The following is a 19768-nucleotide window of genomic DNA, read 5'->3' on the forward strand; positions in this document are numbered from 1 at the left end:
AAGTATTGTGTGATTCTATTGGCCCAGTATAGTTGGTGAGAATGAGTAGACTATGGTGAAGAAGAGTGGAGTAAAAATGGCTAAAGTTAGAAATTAACAGCAGTTTATGGTTGGAGAGTCTATTCATGAGCAAGGATTGTTTTTTGGGTGACCAGTTTGCGGTCTCGAAGATGGTGAAGGACGAGTTGGGTAAAGTGGGATTGGTCAGAGTGACCAGGACAGTAGCGGTATGATGTTGATTTCGTGTGTGTCGAAAGAAGAACGCTCTGTGGGCTCAACATGTCGACATATGATGCGGAAAGCTATGCTTGTCAGAGTAGGGCACCGATTAAAGGTGTCATCTCTGGTGTCTTGTTGGACATAGAGGCTGTGTGGTTTAGGGATAACATTTCAGGAGTGGTAGACACACTTTCCTTGAATTGAATGAAGGACGCAAAGAAGGAGCAAAGCCTATCGGGTTTACTGTCATTTGATGAAGTGGTTCTCCCAACTATTGTAAAAACCTAGGTATGTGAGATATGCGGTGAGACCGTATGTACAGAAGCCGCTGCAGTGTTACAATTGTAAAAAAGTTTGGACATGTGGCAAGTGTTTGTTGAAAGAATAAATATGTAGTATTTGAGTCAGATGAAGCATGTTGTGATGGGAATCATGTTCCCGTAGTGCCCTGTACGGATGAAGGAGGTTGCAGTAGCTAGGATCAGGGCCATCCAGCAGGTCTCCTATGTGGAGGCAGTGAAAATAGCTGAAGGAGTGTGTAGAGGACTTGGTAGTGGATGTCCCACAGTCTGCAGTGAATGCCATGCAGGAGAAGGATCCCGACACACTAATAGTGAAGAAGGTGGACTTTGTTGTGTTTATAGCGCAAGTGATACATTGCAATTAGAGCTCTCATCTAATTGGCCAGTAAGCCATCAATTATAAATGTAACAAGATATATTTTATTTCACCTTTATTTAACCAGGTAGGCTAGTTGAACAAGTTCTCATTTACAACTGCGACCTGGCCAAGATAAAGCATAGCAGTGTGAACAGACAGAAACAGAGTTACACATGGAGTAAACAATAAACAAGTCAATAACACAGTAGAATTTTTTTTTTTTATATTTAAAAAAGTATATACATTGTGTTCAAAAGGCACGAGGAGGTAGGCGAATAATTACAATTTAGCAGATTAACACTGGAGTGATAAATGATCAGATGGTCAAGTGCAGGTAGAGATACTGGTGTGCAAAAGAGCAGAAAAGTAAATAAATATAAACAGTATGGGGATGAGGTAGGTAAATTGGGTGGGCTATTTACCGATGAACTATGTACAGCTGCAGCGATTGGTTAGCTGCTCAGATAGCAGATGTTTAAAGTTGGTGAGGGAGATAAGTCTCCAACTTCAGTGATTTTTGCAATTCGTTCCAGTCACAGGCAGCAGAGAACTGGAAGGAAAGGTGGCCAAATGAGGTGTTGGCTTCAGGGATGATCAGTGAGATACACCTGCTGGAGCGCGAGCTACGGGTGGGTGTTGCCATCGTGACCAGTGAACTGAGATACGGCAGAGCTTTACCTAGCATGGACTTGTAGATGACCTGGAGCCAGTGGGTCTGGCGATGAATATGTAGCAAGGGCCAGCCGACTAGAGCATACAGGTCGCAGTGGTGGGTGGTATAAGGTGCTTTAGTAACAAAGCGGATGGCACTGTGATAAACTGCATCCAGTTTGCTGAGTAGAGTATTGGAAGCTATTTTGTAGATGACATCGCCAAAGTCGAGGATCGGTAGGATAGCCAGTTTTACTAGGGTAAGTTTGGCGGCGTGAGTGAAGGAGGCTTTGTTGGGAAATAGAAAGCCGATTCTAGATTTGATTTTGGATTGGAGATGTTTGATATGAGTCTAGAAGGAGAGTTTACAGTCTAGCCAGACACCTAGGTACTTATAGATGTCCACATATTCTAGGTCGGAACCATCCAGGGTGGTGATGCTAGTCGGGCGTGCGGGTGCAGGCAGCGAACGATTGAAAAGCATGCATTGTTGGTTTTACTAGCATGGTTTTACTAGCGTTTAAGAGCAGTTGGAGGCCACGGAAGGAGTGTTGTATGGCATTGTATGGCATGAGAGGATATTTTTAGTACCTCCCAGGGGTACCCCCATCGGGGATACGCCAAATAAAAATATGATTGACAATTAAAAATTCAAACAGTACATTTATATTTTCCAACGGGGCTATATTTTTGGGTGAGTTTTTTTCTCTCGCCTGAGAAGGTAACCTCGATTCACTGCCAAAAAAAATCAAATTAAACCATCAATTGTTCAGCGAAACAACAACACAATGTCAACTACCGGTAGCTTAGTCAAATAATTAACATCCAATCACATTAACTGTTACTCTCTCGCGGGAAACCTTCACTCTTGCGCAGACATTTAGAAACATAATAATTTGAAAAATAAGCCACAGGAGTTTGAGCGAGAATAAAGATGACTTTTGAGTAGTAAGACATGTATAAAAGTGTAACCGATGTGAAATGGCTAGCTAGTTAACGGTGATGCGCGCTAATAGCGTTTCAATCGGTGACGTTACTTGCTCTGAAACCTTGAAGTAGTTGACTTTTGTGGCGCAATGGGTAACGATGCTTCGAGCGTGGCTGTGGTCGATGTGTGCAGAGGGTCCCTGGTTTGAGCCCAGGTTGGGGCGAGGAGAGGGACGGAAGCAATACTGTTACATTGATGCTGTTGACCCGGTTCACTGGTTGCCGTGGAAAAGAAAGAGGTCAAAAGGGGGGTGAGTGTAACCGATGTGAAATGGCTAGCTAGTTAGCGGTGGTGTGCTCTAATAGCGTTTCAATCGGTGACGTCACTCGCTCTGAGACCTTGAAGTAGTTGTTCCCCTTGCTCTGCAAGAGCCGTGGCTTTTGTGGCGCGATGGGTAACGATGCTTCGAGGGTGGTAGTTGTCGATTTGTGTGTAGAGGGTCCCTGGTTCGAGCCCAGGTAGGGGAGAGGGACGGAAGCTATACTGTTACAAAAGCAACAGATACCATTAATAAGAAGGGTTTAGAAGCGTCTTTTATGGTGAGCTACCGAGTGGCTAGGACAGGCAAGCCCCATACTATTGTGGAGGACTTAATTTTTCCTGCTGCCGCAGATATGGCTGGGACAATGCTGGTGGAAAAGGCCCCAAAAAACTATACAAACAAATGCCTTCATCAAACAACACTGTTTCACAACGCATCAGTAACATGGCAGGAGATGCTTTGAAACAATTACTGCTTTGCATGCAAGCCAGTGAATTACATGCGTTACAGCTGGATGAGTCAACAGACGTGGCAGGCCTGGCACAGCTCCTGTTATATGTCCGTTACGTTTATGAGGGGTCAATTAAGGAAAACATCCTCTTCTGCAAACCACTGGAAACCAGGACAACATGAGAGGATATTTTTAAAGTACTGGACAGCTTTGTGACATCAAATGTACTTTGTTGGTCAAGATGTGTTGGTATCTGTACTGATGGCGCAAAAGCCATGACAGGGAGACATAATGGAGTGGCAACGCACGTGCAAGCAATTGCTCCCGACACCACTTGGATCATCCACCGAGAGGCTCTTGCTGCCAACAGAATGCCTGACAGCTTGAAAGACATTCTGGACACGACAATAAAAATGGTTAACTTTTTTAAAGCAAGGCCCCTGAACTCTCATGTATTTTCTGCATTATACAATGACCCTGGTGCTGGAGGGGGTACGCAGCTGGAGGTTGAATGTTTGAAGGGGTACAGGACTATAAAATGTTTGGGAGCCACTGAGCAACAATATGTTTTTTAAAAACAGGCCTGGAAGTGTTTTTCAGTTGAGAGTTGTGTTTAGTTGTTTAAGGTTCCAAACATATGTAATTTTGTAATCCATCTAGTGACTGCATAGGTTTCAAGTATCATGCTAGATAGTCTTGGGTGTTAGCCTGAGAGAAGTTACAAGAGACGGGTGGGACAAAAGTAACAAATGTAAACTGATGACCTGGAATAAAACAAAACATTAAAGCACAGCCCATTGTCTCTTCTAGTTGATATTGCTTTTATAATGTTAGCAAAATATCAACAAGTGACAATGTATGAAAGTTATATGACATCATTAGCATTATGCCTTAATCAATTGACTTGATGGATCAGCTTCTCACATAAGCTTTTGACATCTTCGTGGTTAAAATGTATTTAAGCAGTAAGGCCTGAAGACGTGAGGTATATGGCCAAAATACCACAGCTAAAGGCTGTTGGTATGCACAACGTAATGCCTTGATTACAGCCCTTAGCAGTGCTATATTGGCCATATATCACAAAGCCGGAGGTGCCTCATTGCTATTATAAACTGGTTACCAACGTAATTAGAGCAGTACAAATAAATGTTGTCTTACCCGTGGTATAAGGTCCGATATACCACAGCTGTCAGCCAATCAGCAGTCAGGTCTCGAACCACCCGGTTTATAATTATCTTCATGATTCTGGTGGTCAATTACCTTATGTCAAGCCATGAAAAGGTGATAAACATGATGAGTTGCCGTTTGTGACGAGAATAAATACGTTTATTCTATCAAGACAGGACGAGTGCACATGACAATGACAGCTGGAGCTCACCTGATTGGTAGGGCTAAGCATGAACTCATTGAAAATGAGCATTTCCTACTACATTCCCACTAAAGTGAGATGAGAAAATTATGGTTAATATAGCTATTATGTGATCCGTTTTAGTCCAATTAATATTGTAAGGCAAAATATTGCAATGTTGACGCATGTTTAATTTGGTTGACCTATAGCATGGTTAACCTATAGCATTAATTATTCAAATTGACACAAACATGAAATTATGGTTGATTTGTTGAAAGTAATGAGCATTACAAGCCAGAAACATGGAGATAAGACAGATATTGTGCACTTCTCACCAGCTGTTACTTCCATCCCAAGGCTGTGTTACTCCCACCCAACCAACAGGTACAAAAGTAAGGTTGCGGTAGTTTTGTTTTTGGTCTATTTAATTTAAACTAAATTTACCCTATAAATTAAATTACAGTTGCTAATGGTAGAGGAAATAAATAAGTTGTTTGTCATCAAATATGGTGACCCTAGCTCTATCGATCTAGGATAAATTAGGAAAATAAATAATTAACTCTTGAACCATTCCAGCTAGAAACACCAAACCATCTTCCACATGTTCAGGCTATCCTGCCATTTAAACCAACCAATCAATATTTTAAACTATAACCAGTCAACTACTGCAGACACTACCACTGACTTTCACATGTTCAGGCTATTCTAACTTCAAATTCTTTAAAACTTTTACAACTACAGTACCAGTCAAAAGTTTGGACACCTACTCATTCAAGGGTTTTTCTTTATTTTTACTATTTTCTACGTTGTAGAATAATAGTGAAGACATCAGAACTATGAAATAACACTTTTTTAATCATGTTGTAACCAAAAAAAAGTGTTAAACAAATCAAAATATATTTTCTATTTGAGATTCTTCCAAGTAGCCACCCTTTGCCTTGATGACAGCTTTACACACTCTTGGCATTCTCTCAACCAGCTTCATGAGGTAGTCACCTGGAATGCATTTCAATGATCAGTTATGCCTTGTTGAAAGTTAATTTGCGGAATTGATTTCCTTCTTAAGGCATTTGAGCCAATCAGTTGTGTTGTGACAAGGCAGGGGTGGTATAATACCAAGTCCATATTATGGCAAGAACAGATCAAATAAGCAAATGTAAAGGACAGTCCATCATTACTTTAGTCAATACCGAACATTTCAAGAACTTTTAAAGTTCTCAAGTGCAGTTGCAAAAACCATCAAGCGCTATGATGAAAATGGCTCTCATGAGGACCGCCACAGGAAAGGAAGACCCAGAGTTACCTCTGCTGCAGAGGATAATCTCATTAGAGTTACCAGCCTCAGAAATTGCAGGCCAAGTAAAGGCTTCACAGAGCTCAAGTAACAGACATCTCAATATCAACTGTTCAGAGGAGACTGTGTGAATCAGGCCTTATTACTGCAATTATTACAAAGAAACCACTATTAAAAAGGACACCAATAAGAGACTTGCATGGGTCAAGAAAAACTAGCAATGGACATTAGACCAGTGAAAATCTGTCCTTTGGTCTGATGAGTCCAAATTTGAAATTCTTGGTTCCAACCACCGTGTCTTTGTGAGACGGAGAGTAGGTGAACGGATGATTTCTGCATGTGTGGTTTCCACTGTGAAGCATGGAAGAGGAGGTGTGATGTGTGGGGTGCTTTGCTGGTGACACTGTTAGTGATTTATTTAGAATTCAAGACACACTTAACCAGCATAGCTACCATAGCATTCTGCAGCGATATGCCATCCCATCTGGCTTGCGCTTAGTGGGACCATCATTTGTTTTTCAACAGGACAATGATCCAACACACCTGTTGAAGGAAAAGCAGCCAACAAGTGCACCGTATTTGTGGGAACTCCTTCAAGACTGTGGGAAAAGCATTCCAGGTGAAGCTGGTTGAGAGAATGCCAAGAGTGTGCAAAGCTCTATAACGTAACAAAATGTGGAATAAGGGTAGGGGTCTGAATACTTTCTGAATGCACTGTATATGCCTCCACAATCCAATGAGGTAACCGCTGCTTAGAGATTGCTTTACCTCGAACTGAATTAGCAAAACAGAAACTGGGAGGGCTTAAAGATAAACAACACTGTTATATCATGATGCGTAAAGATCTACGTCTGCCCTGCCGACTTTCTCCCATATCTGGCCAACCACCCACTGGTGTAGTCTCCACTCCTGAAGAGGGCACTGCTCCACCCTGGATGTGTGTAACACTACTCATTCCCTAGACTCTGCTGCTACCAGCCAATACTCTTAGCCCCTGGCCGCTCAAGGGTGCCAGAGCTTCTTCCACCACCTTTGAAAAGTGAGAGGAACAAGCCGAATGGGTGTACCAAAAACGTGTCTATCATCTTGGAATGGAATCGCAGGAACTTTGTGAAAGTACGCATCCTTTAGGTCAATGGTGATGAACCAATTGCCGGGACGCACGGATCGCAACAGCCGCTGGTTTGTGAGCATCTTGAATTTGCGAACTTTGAGATGTTTGTTCAGGGCACGCATGTCTAGAATGGGGCGTAAAACCCCCGTCCCTGTTCAGAACCAGGAAATACCGTCTGTACCAGCCGTACTGGGCTTCCGACAGAGGAACCAATCGTATTGCCCATTTCTGGAGCAGGGAGGATATTTTCTCACTTACTACTGGCGCTGAGGCCAGGGGAACTGTCGATATGATGACACTGCAAAAACTTGGGGGGCGTACAACGAATTGTAGCCTGTACCCCAACGTAATTTTCTCTTTATCCAGGGCGAAATTGCTCATGCACGCCACTGATTGGAGCAGGCATCGAGTCTCCCGTAACCTCCATCTGAGGGAGCATGACTGGGAGATTATTTTATTTTACCTCCACCACTCTTGAAAACATTGTCTGAATGTGGAGGGACATGTTTTATTGAACTCACAAAACTCCTGAAACCTGAAAACAATGGGGTTGAAACAATGTATTTCGGTGCAAATGTTTGTTTGAATCCTGGTCCACTCTGGGTTCGGGGCGGCAATCTGTGATGTACCCCGATAGGTCATGGGAGTACTGTTGGCACCACAGATGTTTGGGGCAGCTGACAAGGCAGGACCCAATGCCGTGCCACACCGAGATACACCTGCTGGAGCGCGTGCTACGGGTTGGTGTTGCCATCGTGACCAGTGAACTGAGATAAGGCGGAGCTTTACCTAGCATGGACTTGTAGATGACCTGGAGCCAGTGGGTCTGGTGACAAATATGTAGCAAGGGTGTGCCACCCATGGGGCTCTACTGCGGCCAAATCCGTGCCCAGCTCCTCCAGCAACTCTGTCTGGTAGACCTGCAGTATAGTGACAGATGAAAAGGATTGGGCAGCCACCCATTCTGTACGATAAACCTTTTCCAGCTGAGCAGCCGAAAAGAGACAGTTCCTGTTAGAGAGCGTAGGATTCTCATAACCCACGCCCTTGTTAGCCAACGGAGCTAGGTAGCCAGCTAGCTTGCCATCCACCAGAGGCGGGTGCACCAGCCCTGCCCCCTACATACCTTCCAGATCCATGAAGGTGGCACACCCATGCTGCATCAGGTTAGCTGAATGCAGGTTGGACCAGGTTGTTGTCAATTCTTCTACAAAATCTGGAAATGGGATGGTGGTGCTTGACTATGGCAGTCACAGGGAGCAGGCACTTTCCACTGAATCTTGATGACTTCAGCCGTGGGGCTGGGCACAGCCACTTCACCTCCAAACACAAAGCCGCCGTGCGGCACAGTTCTATGAACTATGTGTTAGATAGCATGAGGAGGCGGCTGTCCCGGAACTAAGTCCTCTTCGCCACCTGAGAACCCCCCGGAGCCGTCCAGAGACACCAAGTCATCATCCGAACCTGGGCCCTGTATGTAACCAGCTGTCTCACTATCGCCCTGTTGGGATGCTAGTTCCACCTGTTCCAACCACAGCCCCAAGTCTCTCTCCGGCTTCCTGAACCTCCATCTCAGCCGAGGTATCGGCATCCGGGAAAGGAAAGTCGCTGTTGGTAACTCCAAGTTTCCTCAAGAATACTACACGTCTTACCATGGAGTTCGCGCGCAGTAGGTGGCAATGCGTACACAGACTGGTTCGAACAAGAGCTCCCTGAGCATGTTCCAAGCCGAGACAAACTACACATAAATCGTGAGTATCTTTCAGAGAACCCGGCTTAGCTATCACGTCTCGGTCACTTTCTTAGCCATCTTACTTATTGAGCTAGCAAATTGAAGAATAACAAATTGTTTGAGATTAGGAAACTTATGAGAAAAACTTCAGCACCCAATGTCCAAGGGGTGAACACTCTCTACCACTATGGACAGTTAAGTTGGTGCAATGTAAGACTGCCTCATTTTCCAATTGTTTGTTTTAGTAGAGTGAATCGTTCTGGTTCACACCGTGGTGAAGAGCGAAATAATAGAAGGAATGAATCCGAGCCTCACGCTTATCACCTGTGGACTTAAACAACCCCTTTTATTGTCATGCCACCTGAAAAAAAAAACTAAAACGGTGATTGTAAACCTCTCTGTATCTGCAGCTTAATGTAGCTAATGAGGTGTAATTATAGACAAAGAGAGGCACAGATTGAAAATTAAATATTTTTAGCAATTCAATTTGGCGCTCTGCAATTCAGAGGATGTTGACGAAAATGATCCTGCTAACGGGATGGGTGCATCAAGAAGACATAAAATGTTACTTGAGGCAAAAAACTAAAAAGGTCTACCAACCAAAAGGCTGTGTGTTCGAATCTCAAGGACAACTTTAGCAACTACTTACTTTTTTTGGCTACTTTGCAACTAAACTCAGCAAAAAAAGACACGTCCCTTTTTCAGGACCCTGTCTTTCATAGATAATTCTTTAAAATTCTAATAACTTCACAGATCTTCAGTGTAAAGGGTTTAAACACTGTTTCCCATGCTTGTTCAATGAACCATAAACAATTAATGAACAAGCACCTGTGGAACGGTCGTTAAGACACTAACAGCTTACAGACAGTAGGCAATTAAGGTCACAGTTATGAAAACTTTTGACAGTAAGAGGCCTTTCTACTGACTCTGAAAAACACCAAAAAGAAAGATGCCCAGGGTCCCTGTGAGACGCCTAAGACAGAGCTACAGGGAGACAGGGCGGACAGCTGATCGCGCTCGCAGTGGCAGACCATGTGTAACACCTGCACAGGATCGGTACATCCGAACAGCACACCTGTGGGACAGGTACAGGATGGCGACAACAACTGCAACTACACCAGGAATGCACAATCCCTCCATCAGTGCTCAGACTGTCCGCAATAGGCTGAGAAAGGCTGGACTGAGAGGGCTTGTAGGCCTGTTGTAAGGCAGGTCCTCACCGGCAACAACAAAGCCTATGGGCACAAACCCACTGGACCAGACAGGACTGGAAAAAAGTGCTCTTCACTGACGAGTCATGGTTTTGTCTCACCGGTCGGATTGGCGTTTATCGGTGAAGGAATGAGCGTTACACAGAGGCCTGTACTCTGGAGCAGGATCGATTTGGAGGTGGAGGGTCAGTCTGTCACATTCTGACCTTAGTTCTTTTATTATGTCTTTGTTTTAGTATGGTCAGGGCGTGAGTTGGGTGGGTTGTCTATGTTCCGTTTTCTATGTTGTGTTTGGCCTGGTATGGTTCTTAATCAGAGGCAGGTGTCGTTAGTTGTCTCTGATTGAGAATCATACTTAGGTAGCCTTTTCCCACTTGTGTTTCGTGGGTGTTTATTTTCTGTTCTGTGTTTTATTTCACCGTTCAGGACGTTTGTCGTTTTATTGTTCACAATTCGTATTAAAAATCACAATGAACACTTACCACGCTGCGCTTTGGTCCGATCCTTGCGACTCCTCGTTAGAAGAAGAGGACGAGAGTTACAGAAACCCCCACTACAACTGGACCAAGCAGCGTGGTACCCAGGAGCAGCGGGTTTAAGACTCCTGGACTTGGGAGGAGATCTTGGATGGCAAGGGACCCTGGGTACAGCCGGGAGAATTTGGTGAGTGTATATATATATATATATATATATATATATATATAATTTTTTTTTTTTACATGCAATCTATTTTAGAATAAGGCTGTAATGTAACAAAATGTGGAAAAAGTCAACTAAGAATACCAATCCTGTAGACGGCAATTAGGGGAGGTTCTGATTGATCCAAGCTCTACATCAAACTTCTAGATAGAGAGAGAGAGATAAAAACAGGACAATCACATGTGACTGCATTTGGCCTTTAAAACAAAAAAAATAGCACTTACTGATATTTGATGGCTTTTGCGTAATACTTGACTGCTGCATCATACTTCTTTTTCTGAAACTGATCACTTCCTTTAGCCTTCATCTCTTCACTTTTCTGAGGAAATAAGGGGAAAAGTACCTTAAAATAAATTGAAATAGAAAACATATGTCAACACAAATGTAATGTAAATCCATAGGAGGGTTTATGTAAATCAGGGGCATCAAACTAATTTTTCCCCGGGGGCCGCAGTCGGTCTTCAGCGCAGTCTGGAGGGAGGGCCGTACTGAAAATTGTTAACATTCTCACCCATCAATTTCAGAATTTGATACCCCCTGACCGAATGACAACGCAAAACAGATATCCCCCTAAATGGAGATGGCCATAAACAATACTTAGTAATGCTGCATAGTTATGGAAAGGACTGGACCTCACCTTTCTGGTGAAAATAGTTACACAATTGCTGAGGTTTACTCACTTGAGGACAAACTCAAGTACATAGTAAAAATATTATGAAAATATTGAAGAAAAAAAAGTTATCTATTCAAAAGTGGAATATGACAAATGCTTTCGAAATATAGCAACAAACAAATGATAAACGACTTACTACAGATTGGTTACTTCAGCTTAGTGCACAAATACATTTTGTCCCCAGCTGAGAACATCACAGCGATGAAACCACAACTGTTGGGAGTTGCTAGACTGTCCCCTTTCATATGCCGTCTCCCAGGCTGGGCTCCGCCGCTCAGAGGGAGAGCAAATCGATTCTTTGCCTGGATAGGTCAGTAAATGTGACATCACTACCTACGCAAACGTTGGGTGGGAAACCTGACACTTCAAGGTCAGCTCCGCCAACAGAGTGGCAGCGAAGAGCGGACAGATGGGGATTTCTGGCACTATAAGGCACTGGACCCTATAACATTCACAGAGCGCTTTGTACACCAAAAGGTCAGTCTGAACCAGTCCAGAACTGCTCAAAGTTCACTATATTGGAGACTTAACATCAAAGATGTTTAACATCAAAGAGGCTAGCTTTCATTTAGCTAATTATTAGCAAGCTGGACACAGAAAAAGTCTACACACCTTGACTTTTTACAGCCTTAAAATTACATCTAAAAAGGGATTACATTAGATTATTTTCCCATAGACCTAAACACCCACATTTAAAAGAACATTTTCTTTAAAACTTTCTTTCACTTTACTTTTTTTTTTTATAATCTGAAATACCATAATTGGATAAGTCTCCATCCTCCTTTTTACCTGGTCTTTGCTCTTTTCATATTTATTTTCATCCTAACAATCACCACAGTCCCTGCCGGTGACAAGCATACCCATAACATGACGCTGCCACCACAATACTTGAAAATACAAACAGATCAACACTGTACTCACTCCATATTACTGGCCTTGATGACAAAGTAAAAAGAAGCAGTGTTAAAAAAAAAAATCCACTAAAACATTCTGTTCGCAACAAGGCTCTTAATACTGCAAGACAAAACAGCAAATAAATGGACTTTTTGGCCTAAATTAAAAACTACAGGGTTGGATCAAATCCAATCCAACACAACAGTGAAACTCTACTTTCAAGTACTGTGGCAGCAACATCATGTTATGGGCAGGGACTGGGGAGTTTCAGGATCAAAATAAATATGAAAGAAGCAAAGCCCAGGTAAAATGATGCAGAAAAACCCACCTCAGTATTCTGAAAATCTAACCCTGGGATATAGTTTTATTTTTCAGCGAGGCAATTAGGAAAACATTTTATAAAACTTCTTCACTTTGAAAATGTGGAGTAGGTTATGTAGATCTGTAGGAAAAACATACAATTAAATCTAAAAAGGGACTAAATTAAGGCAGCAAAATGTGAAAAATGTATAGATTTTCTATAGGCACTGTCGATCCAACACATGTACATAGTTTTGATTTGGTTTTAGTCATTTTAAAGTACATTGAGTTTTTTTCTCTAAAATAAATGTATAAAAAATGTTTAAAAGTCACCCGTGGGCAAGATTGGACCCCTCACGGGCTAATCTACTGGTGTAAATCATAAAGATCAACTTAGTCCATTACAAAAAGACAGTATATCTTCTAAAACAGATTACCACAATTGTGACCATCTTTATATCTTTAGATAAAATTAGGCGAGGGCATTGGGCCCTTCAAGGATGACAATATCAAATATATAGGCTTCTTACCTCAATAAAACACTGGCACAGGCCCTGGGCAAGCTCTCACATACATTTGTTTCTACTGACTCCCATGGCCTGTGTATAGTGAGCATCTGATGAGAGAAGAGGTTAATGATGTTCATATTGGAACATATTCACTGCTAACCAAGTTTCCAGAGTAGGATAAACCATGTGACATTTTATTGCCAAGTAACCTTTCAGCCTCTAACCTACCTACCATGTTGTACCTTTCAACCCTCTATGCTAACTACCACTAAACCCTGCCTGGGCATCAATGGGTTAATAATGTGTTAAAGACGGCTATAAAAACACATTTAGTCCTGAGATGCTGACTTGTTGCAACCTCGACAACTACTGTGATTATTATTATTTGACCATGCTGGTCATGTATGAACATTTGAACATCTTGGCCATGTACTGTTATAATCTCCACCGGGCACAGCCAGAAAAGGACTGGCCACCCCTCATAATCTGGTTCCTCTCTAGGTTTCTTCCTAGGTTTTGGCCTTTCTAGGGAGTTTTTCCTAGCCACCGTGCTTCTACACCTGCATTGCTTGCTGTTTGGGGTTTTAGGCTGGGTTTCTGTACAGCACTTTGAGATATCAGCTGATGTAAGAAGGGCTATATAAATCAATTTGATTTGATTGGTCTGAGGCTCAAACAGTCACAGTACATCATCAGATCACCATATGAACAGCAATGGAGGACACTGTCTAACTCAGTGGTTCTTACACTCAGCGAAGATGAGTTGAAGAGCAGCAAAGCAGTTCCCTCTGGGGCCCAGCTCCTGAACCTGCTGCTTGATGCGGGGCTCTCCTGTCTGCTCCAGCCAGCATATCGTGTCATCCAGGACCTCGAGCACATGCTGACCAGAAAGTTATCAATCAACAAAACACTGATTTAGTCCTTACCATCGTCATAAGACAATTAGGGCTGGGCGATATATTGTATTCTAAGGTATACCGGTATGGATCCACATACCGGTATGAAATTCTACAATACCCACTATAAAAGGTATTTTGATAGTGTTAAATAAGAATACTTTGATTTTGTTTTGACCAAACTGACAGAGAGAAGAAAGCCCATTAAAACCACTTACTATTAATTTGATGCCATGTTAAGGTCATGTGCTACATACTAAGCCTATTTTTTACTTTTACTATTAAGAAATGTAAAATATCACAATATTTTTCAGAATGATGGCATTATTATATTTTGGCCATATCGCCCAGCGCTAGGGACAACACACCAATTGGCAATGGGTGATAATGGGACATCAAGTTGCTAGATATTCCATGTGACAAATCAGGTTGACGAATGACTCCAATGAAAGCAGCGATTCAAATTTACCACCACCAAACAGGACATTCTGGTTTCCTTTTCTCCTGGGTATATACCAGGTCAGCAGGGTATAAATAGATTCCTGAGGAGTTCTTAACCAATGAAGATGGGCACCCTACCCTTTGGCTTCCACAAACACTAAGGAGCATTGTGCCCCATTTCTCAGGCATGAAGAGAACATTATTGTATTCTTATGAATAATTACCTTGCTGCGTGGATACTTCCTTAATAGAAAATAGAGGGGCAAGAAACCATGTTGCTCTAAAAATGGAGTAAGATATGAGCAAGTGGAAGCAGTGATTATGCATCATATTTGCTTTTTTGGGGGGGGCAAAGGCATGCATACCAAGTTTAACTTACCAAGTTAAATGTATTGCTTATCCAGATCATATGCCTTGTCTGATCTTCTAATAACTGGAAGAGAAAACAAATGGCAGCATGAGTGTGCAGTCTCTTCAGACTCAAGTCATTGCTGACACTAGAGAAGGAAAGGTGAAATGAGAACTTGAGTCTTAACACACTGTACTAAGGAATAAAGAATGTGTGGCAGGGAGTTAAATTACTCTCAAACTAATTCTTACATTGAATCTAGGAAGCCCACTTGCACAGCCCAGCATGTGGTGTTGTGATTCTCTCGACAAAGCAGAATGTGATACCAAAAGGCAGATACATGCATCAAACTGACAGGGATTTTATTCCATCGCTCATATTTATCATCTGCACCAAAACCAGAATTTGAGTTATGCAGATGAACCCCCACCCCCAATGAAGTTATACAGATGAACCCCCACCCCCAATCCCATTTGATCCTCAATCGCCACCCCCACTCTGAATGGATATATTTGTAGTCTCCAACAGTGGAGGGTCTGGGTCACACCTGTCCAGCCCCAATTCCTATTCCCAACCACCACACACTGTCAGTACTATGAGCAATCAACTAGCTAGTCTTAGTACTAGCTACTTCTTACCTGGAGGTTGCAGGGCTACAAAGGGGCTGTTTTTGACATAGATCTTGAGGAAGAAAAGTTTTATTAATAATGTCATGTCTAATGACGTATTGCAAACGTTACATGATAACACTAGTAGAGTCCATTTTCAAAATGTATACTATAAGTATTCCCTTCGGTCTTACATTCATATTTAATGACACGTCAACAATCATCATTTTTACTTACACATTTTGCCCCGTGTCTGAGATCATCGTAGTCCACAAACTCTGGACCAGAGTATGAATCTGACATTTTGGTAAGTCTGAAACAAGAATCATGTCATCATGGAGTCATGACAATACACAGTAGCTAACTAACATCTGATTGCCCGGAGCATCGAACCTCACCTTCTCGCTTACTAGCAACTACGCAACGTTCTTTCCTCGCTTTGCAGCGAGACAATATTCAGCTACTTTATCTCGACACCACGACCTTTAAGTACACTAGCTACAAAAAAAAAAAGTGCCAGTGTTCACTTCTTGAAATTATTTGTAAATCTGTTTTATGTTTTGCAACATGTTCATTAAGGAGGCGTTCCTTGCATTTCTAATATGTTGCTCACATACATACATACATACATACATACATACATAAGCACAGTCATAAATCCCGCCTATTTCTACAATGTGTCTTCTTAAAATGTTATTTTAAACCTAACCTTAACCACACAGAACCTTATGCCTAACCTTAAATTAAAACCACATTTATATTTTAATGAATTTTTACGGTATAGCTAGTGGAACCATTCCTCCTAGTTTACGTTCACATGACAAAGTCACATGACAAAGTTACCAACATCCACTTCCGGAATGTCGAGAAACAAAATAATGAAGATGGTTAGAAGATTCCCTTCCTAGCCCTACGAAAAAGCGCATCGTCTCTGTATCTTCGAACGAAGCATGCTGATGTTGTGGTGAATATATGTAATCATACACTAGCCTGTTACAACCAATCAATTCAGCTGTGTTATATTTAACTCTATCTAATCTCTATTTTCTATGTGGATTCAGATTGTCATGGTGGAAAATTCTCCCTCCCCCCTGCCAGAAAGAGCCATCTACGGCTTTGTTCTGTTCCTTGGCTCACAATTTGGCTTCTGTAAGTCCCAGTCATGTCCTTTATGTTTAGTCTGTTTAAGGCAATTACTGTTGAAGTTGGGGATTCAATGCCATATTATTATCTGTAGGCTATGTGAAAATGCCAAATGTGCTCTCAGATGTAGTGTCAATCAGAATTGTTTTATGTACTTTATGCTTTTGACCCTTTTCTGCTCCTTCTGCAGGTTTGTATTTGGTGTGGGCCTATGTACCAGATGAATGGCTTCATTCAATAGGGCTTACTTACTGGCCTCAAAAGTAAGTCAATTGAAATGAGACCACTGAACATGTTTATGATTTACTTAACAATCCATATAGACAAATAATACATTATCAGGTAGAGCTACATTACTGAACTTATTGACAATCTGCTAGTCTTTTTCCTTGATACCTGTATTTTGTATATTACCCATGATGGTCCTGAGTGAGTTTATTTTTTTATATCCCGTCTGCTGTCTCTCTAGGTATTGGGCTGTTGCTGTGCCAATCTATCTGCTGGCTGCAGTAGTAGTCTGTATAGTCATGTTGTTTGGGGTGAACATGATTAACACTGCTCCACTCAGCTCAGTGGACAACATAACAGGTAAGCATCAGGCAGCTGGAGACTGACTGTATGGACTGGTTTTAAACCAAGAAGTCCCATTTGACATGAAAATAAAAACATTTTGTAGTGAGTCATGGCCGAGAAAGGAAACTGAACTCCAAAATTGTATATCACAAGACAATTAGACTAACAGATGACAGTATTTACTACCTAGAAGTTTTTAGTGCTAAAGGATTTTGTACCATGGATTTGTTTTCTAATATCTGCCTCTCTTAGTCTAGTAACTTTCACTGTAACCTATAGCCTACCTTATTGTGTTGAACAGATGTCTATGCCAGAGGTCAGCGGATAGATGATTGCCAGAAGAGGGCCATACCCAGATTAAAGGATGTTTCCATCAGTGAAGTGAACAGAATTTTTTATTTATCACCACAATGACAACCAGATTCATCGCAAAGTGAATACGGGACCAGAAAGTATGGCATTACCTCAGTGAGGATGCTGACTAAGAAAATTAACAAATAGATGATTGATGCAGTGTTTTATATGCACTGCAGAGATAATTGCTTGATGGAAAAGTGTTTTCTCATATGATCTTTATTTAGTATTTGTCAAGAGCTACAGTTTTTCTCCCCCCTATTGTAAATGTCTTTCAAATTATTTCCTTTTTTTTTATTGGAATTTTCATTTTGTGGTATAAATGATTTGGGCCTGGATTCACAAGTCGTCTGAAAAATAAATCTCAGAAGCTCCTCAAGAAGAGCATTCCGTAGAAAGTTCTTGGATGCAATTTTGTAACATTTATCACAAACTTCACACACATTTTCATGTTAATATGTTCATTATCTTCTTGTTTTAAAACCATGTGAACTGATCTTAATTATTGTATTTGTGCTTTTTGGTTTAACTTATATAGGACTCCAGGCTGGGGATATGCTGTTGATCAATGGTATTAATCTTAAAACATACCTGCATGATATAAGGTATTGCTCGCCTGAGGTAGAGTACCTCATGGTAAACTGTAGACCACACTTCCTACCAAGAGTTTTCATCTATATTATTCATAGCCGTCTATTTACCACCACAAACCGATGCTGGGTCTAGGACCGCACTCAACGAGCTGTATAAGTCCATAAGCGAACAAGAAAATGCTAATCTAGAAGCGGTGCTCCTAGTGCCCAGGGACTTTAATGCATGCAAACTTAAATACATTGTACCTCATTTCTACAAGCATGTCACGTGCAACCAGAGGGAAAAAACTCTAGACAACCTTAACTCTACACACAAAGACGTATACAAAGCTTGCCCTCCTTTTGGCAAATCTGACCATAATCCTATCCTCCTGATTCCTGCTTATAAGCAAAAAAGCAGGAAGTACCAGTGGTCAGATGATGCGGATGCTACGCTACAGGACTGTTTTGCTAGCACAGACTGGAATATGTTCGGGGGTTCATCCAAAGGTATTGAGGAGTATACCACCTCAGTCACCGGCATAATCGATAAATGCATTGAAGACATCGTCTCCACAGTACCCATACGTACATATCACAACCAGAAGCCCGTCTGGTACAGGTAACATCCGTACCGAGCTAAAGACTAGAGCTGCTGCTTTCAAGGAGTTGGACACTAATCCGGACGCTTATACCCTCAGACGAACCATCAAACAAGCAAAGCGTCAACACAGGACTAAGATTGAAATGTACTACACCAGCTCTGACGCTCGTCGGGTGTGACAGGGCTTGAAAACTATTACATACTACAAAGGGAAACCCATCCGCGAGCTGCCCAGTGTCGCAAGCCTATCAGACTAGTTAAATGCCTTTTATGCTCACTTTGAGGCAAGCAAAACTGAAGCATGCATGAGAGCACTAGCTGTTCCGGACGACTGTGTGATCACGCTCTCCGTAGCCGATGTGAGCAAAACATTTTAAATAGGTCAACATTCACAAGGCCAGAAGGATTACAGGGATGTGTACTCAGAATATGCGAAGACCAACTGGCAGGTGTCTTCACTGACATTTTCAACCTCTCCCTGACCAAGTCTGTAATTCTGTAATACCTACATGTTTCAAGCAGACCACCATAGTCCCTGTGCCCAAGGAAGCGAAAATAACCTGCCTAAATGACTACCACCCCGTAGCACTCACGTCGGTAGCCATGAAGTGCTTTGAAAGGCTGGTCGTGGCTCACTTCAACACCATCATCCCGGAAACCCTAGACACACTCAAATTCGCATACCGCCCCAACAGATCCACAGATGACACAATCTCAATCGCACTCCACCCTGCCCTTTCCCACCTGGACAAAAATAACACCTATGTAAGTAAGCTGTTCATTGACTACTGCTCAGCGTTCAACACCATACAACTCACACAGCTCATCACTAAGCTAAGGACCCTGGGACTGAACACCTCCCTCTGCAACTGGATCCTGGACTTACTGAAGGCCTGCCCCCAGGTGGTAAGAGTAGAAGACCACATCTGCCTTAACACTGGGGCCCCTCAGAAGTGTGTTCTTAGTACCCTCCTGTACTCCCTGTTTACCCACGACTGCGTGGCCAAGTACAACACCAACGCCATCATTAAGTTTGCTGATGACACAACGGTGGTAGGCCTGATCACAAACAACCACGAGACAGCCTATAGGGAGGAGGTCAGACCTGGAAGTGTGGTGCCAGGACAACAACCTCTCCCTCAACGTGAAGAAGACAAAGGAGCTGATCGTGGACTACAGGAAAATGAGGGCCGAACACGCCCCCATTCACATCGACGGGGCTG

At 42.3% G+C, this 19768-nt stretch overlaps 2 protein-coding genes across 6 annotated transcripts in view; one reads left to right on the forward strand and one right to left on the reverse strand.

The window, feature by feature from the left end:
- The window catches only part of dyrk1aa (dual-specificity tyrosine-(Y)-phosphorylation regulated kinase 1A, a), a 47559-nt gene extending 31674 nt beyond the window's left edge, over positions 1 to 15885 (reverse strand). The window contains exons 1-8 of one of the 3 annotated variants that reach the window (XM_031807465.1): positions 15698 to 15885; positions 15537 to 15612; positions 15330 to 15372; positions 13753 to 14775; positions 13027 to 13112; positions 10854 to 10948; positions 10714 to 10772; positions 10413 to 10570 (exon numbers count right to left, since the gene is read on the reverse strand). Coding sequence is in view for 2 of the 3 variants with exons in the window: in XM_031807463.1 (XP_031663323.1) it covers positions 10413 to 10570; positions 10854 to 10936 (241 nt within the window). In the remaining variant the exon portion in view is untranslated. The remainder of the gene's footprint in view (positions 1 to 10412; positions 10571 to 10713; positions 10773 to 10853; positions 10949 to 13026; positions 13113 to 13752; positions 14776 to 15329; positions 15373 to 15536; positions 15613 to 15697) is intronic. The other 2 variants (XM_031807463.1, XM_031807464.1) reach the window with 2 other exon arrangements.
- Positions 11755 to 17865, forward strand: pigp (phosphatidylinositol glycan anchor biosynthesis, class P). 3 transcript variants are annotated; one of them, XM_031807471.1, is made up of 5 exons: positions 11755 to 11779; positions 16361 to 16448; positions 16633 to 16705; positions 16912 to 17030; positions 17317 to 17865. In XM_031807471.1, exons 2-5 carry the CDS (start codon positions 16367 to 16369, stop codon positions 17427 to 17429), a joined length of 387 nt encoding a protein of 128 aa, XP_031663331.1. In that variant the 5' UTR covers positions 11755 to 11779; positions 16361 to 16366; the 3' UTR covers positions 17430 to 17865. The 3 variants fall into 3 exon arrangements, with proteins under 3 accessions (XP_031663331.1, XP_020319855.1, XP_020319854.1); XM_020464266.2 differs by lacking the exon at positions 11755 to 11779 and adding an exon at positions 16128 to 16263; XM_020464265.2 differs by lacking the exon at positions 11755 to 11779 and adding an exon at positions 16133 to 16273.
- The last annotated feature ends 1903 nt before the right edge of the window (positions 17866 to 19768 follow it).

The sequence above is a fragment of the Oncorhynchus kisutch genome, linkage group LG28 (assembly GCF_002021735.2).
Source record: "Oncorhynchus kisutch isolate 150728-3 linkage group LG28, Okis_V2, whole genome shotgun sequence".
In the NCBI taxonomy this organism is placed as follows: Eukaryota; Metazoa; Chordata; class Actinopteri; order Salmoniformes; family Salmonidae; genus Oncorhynchus; species Oncorhynchus kisutch.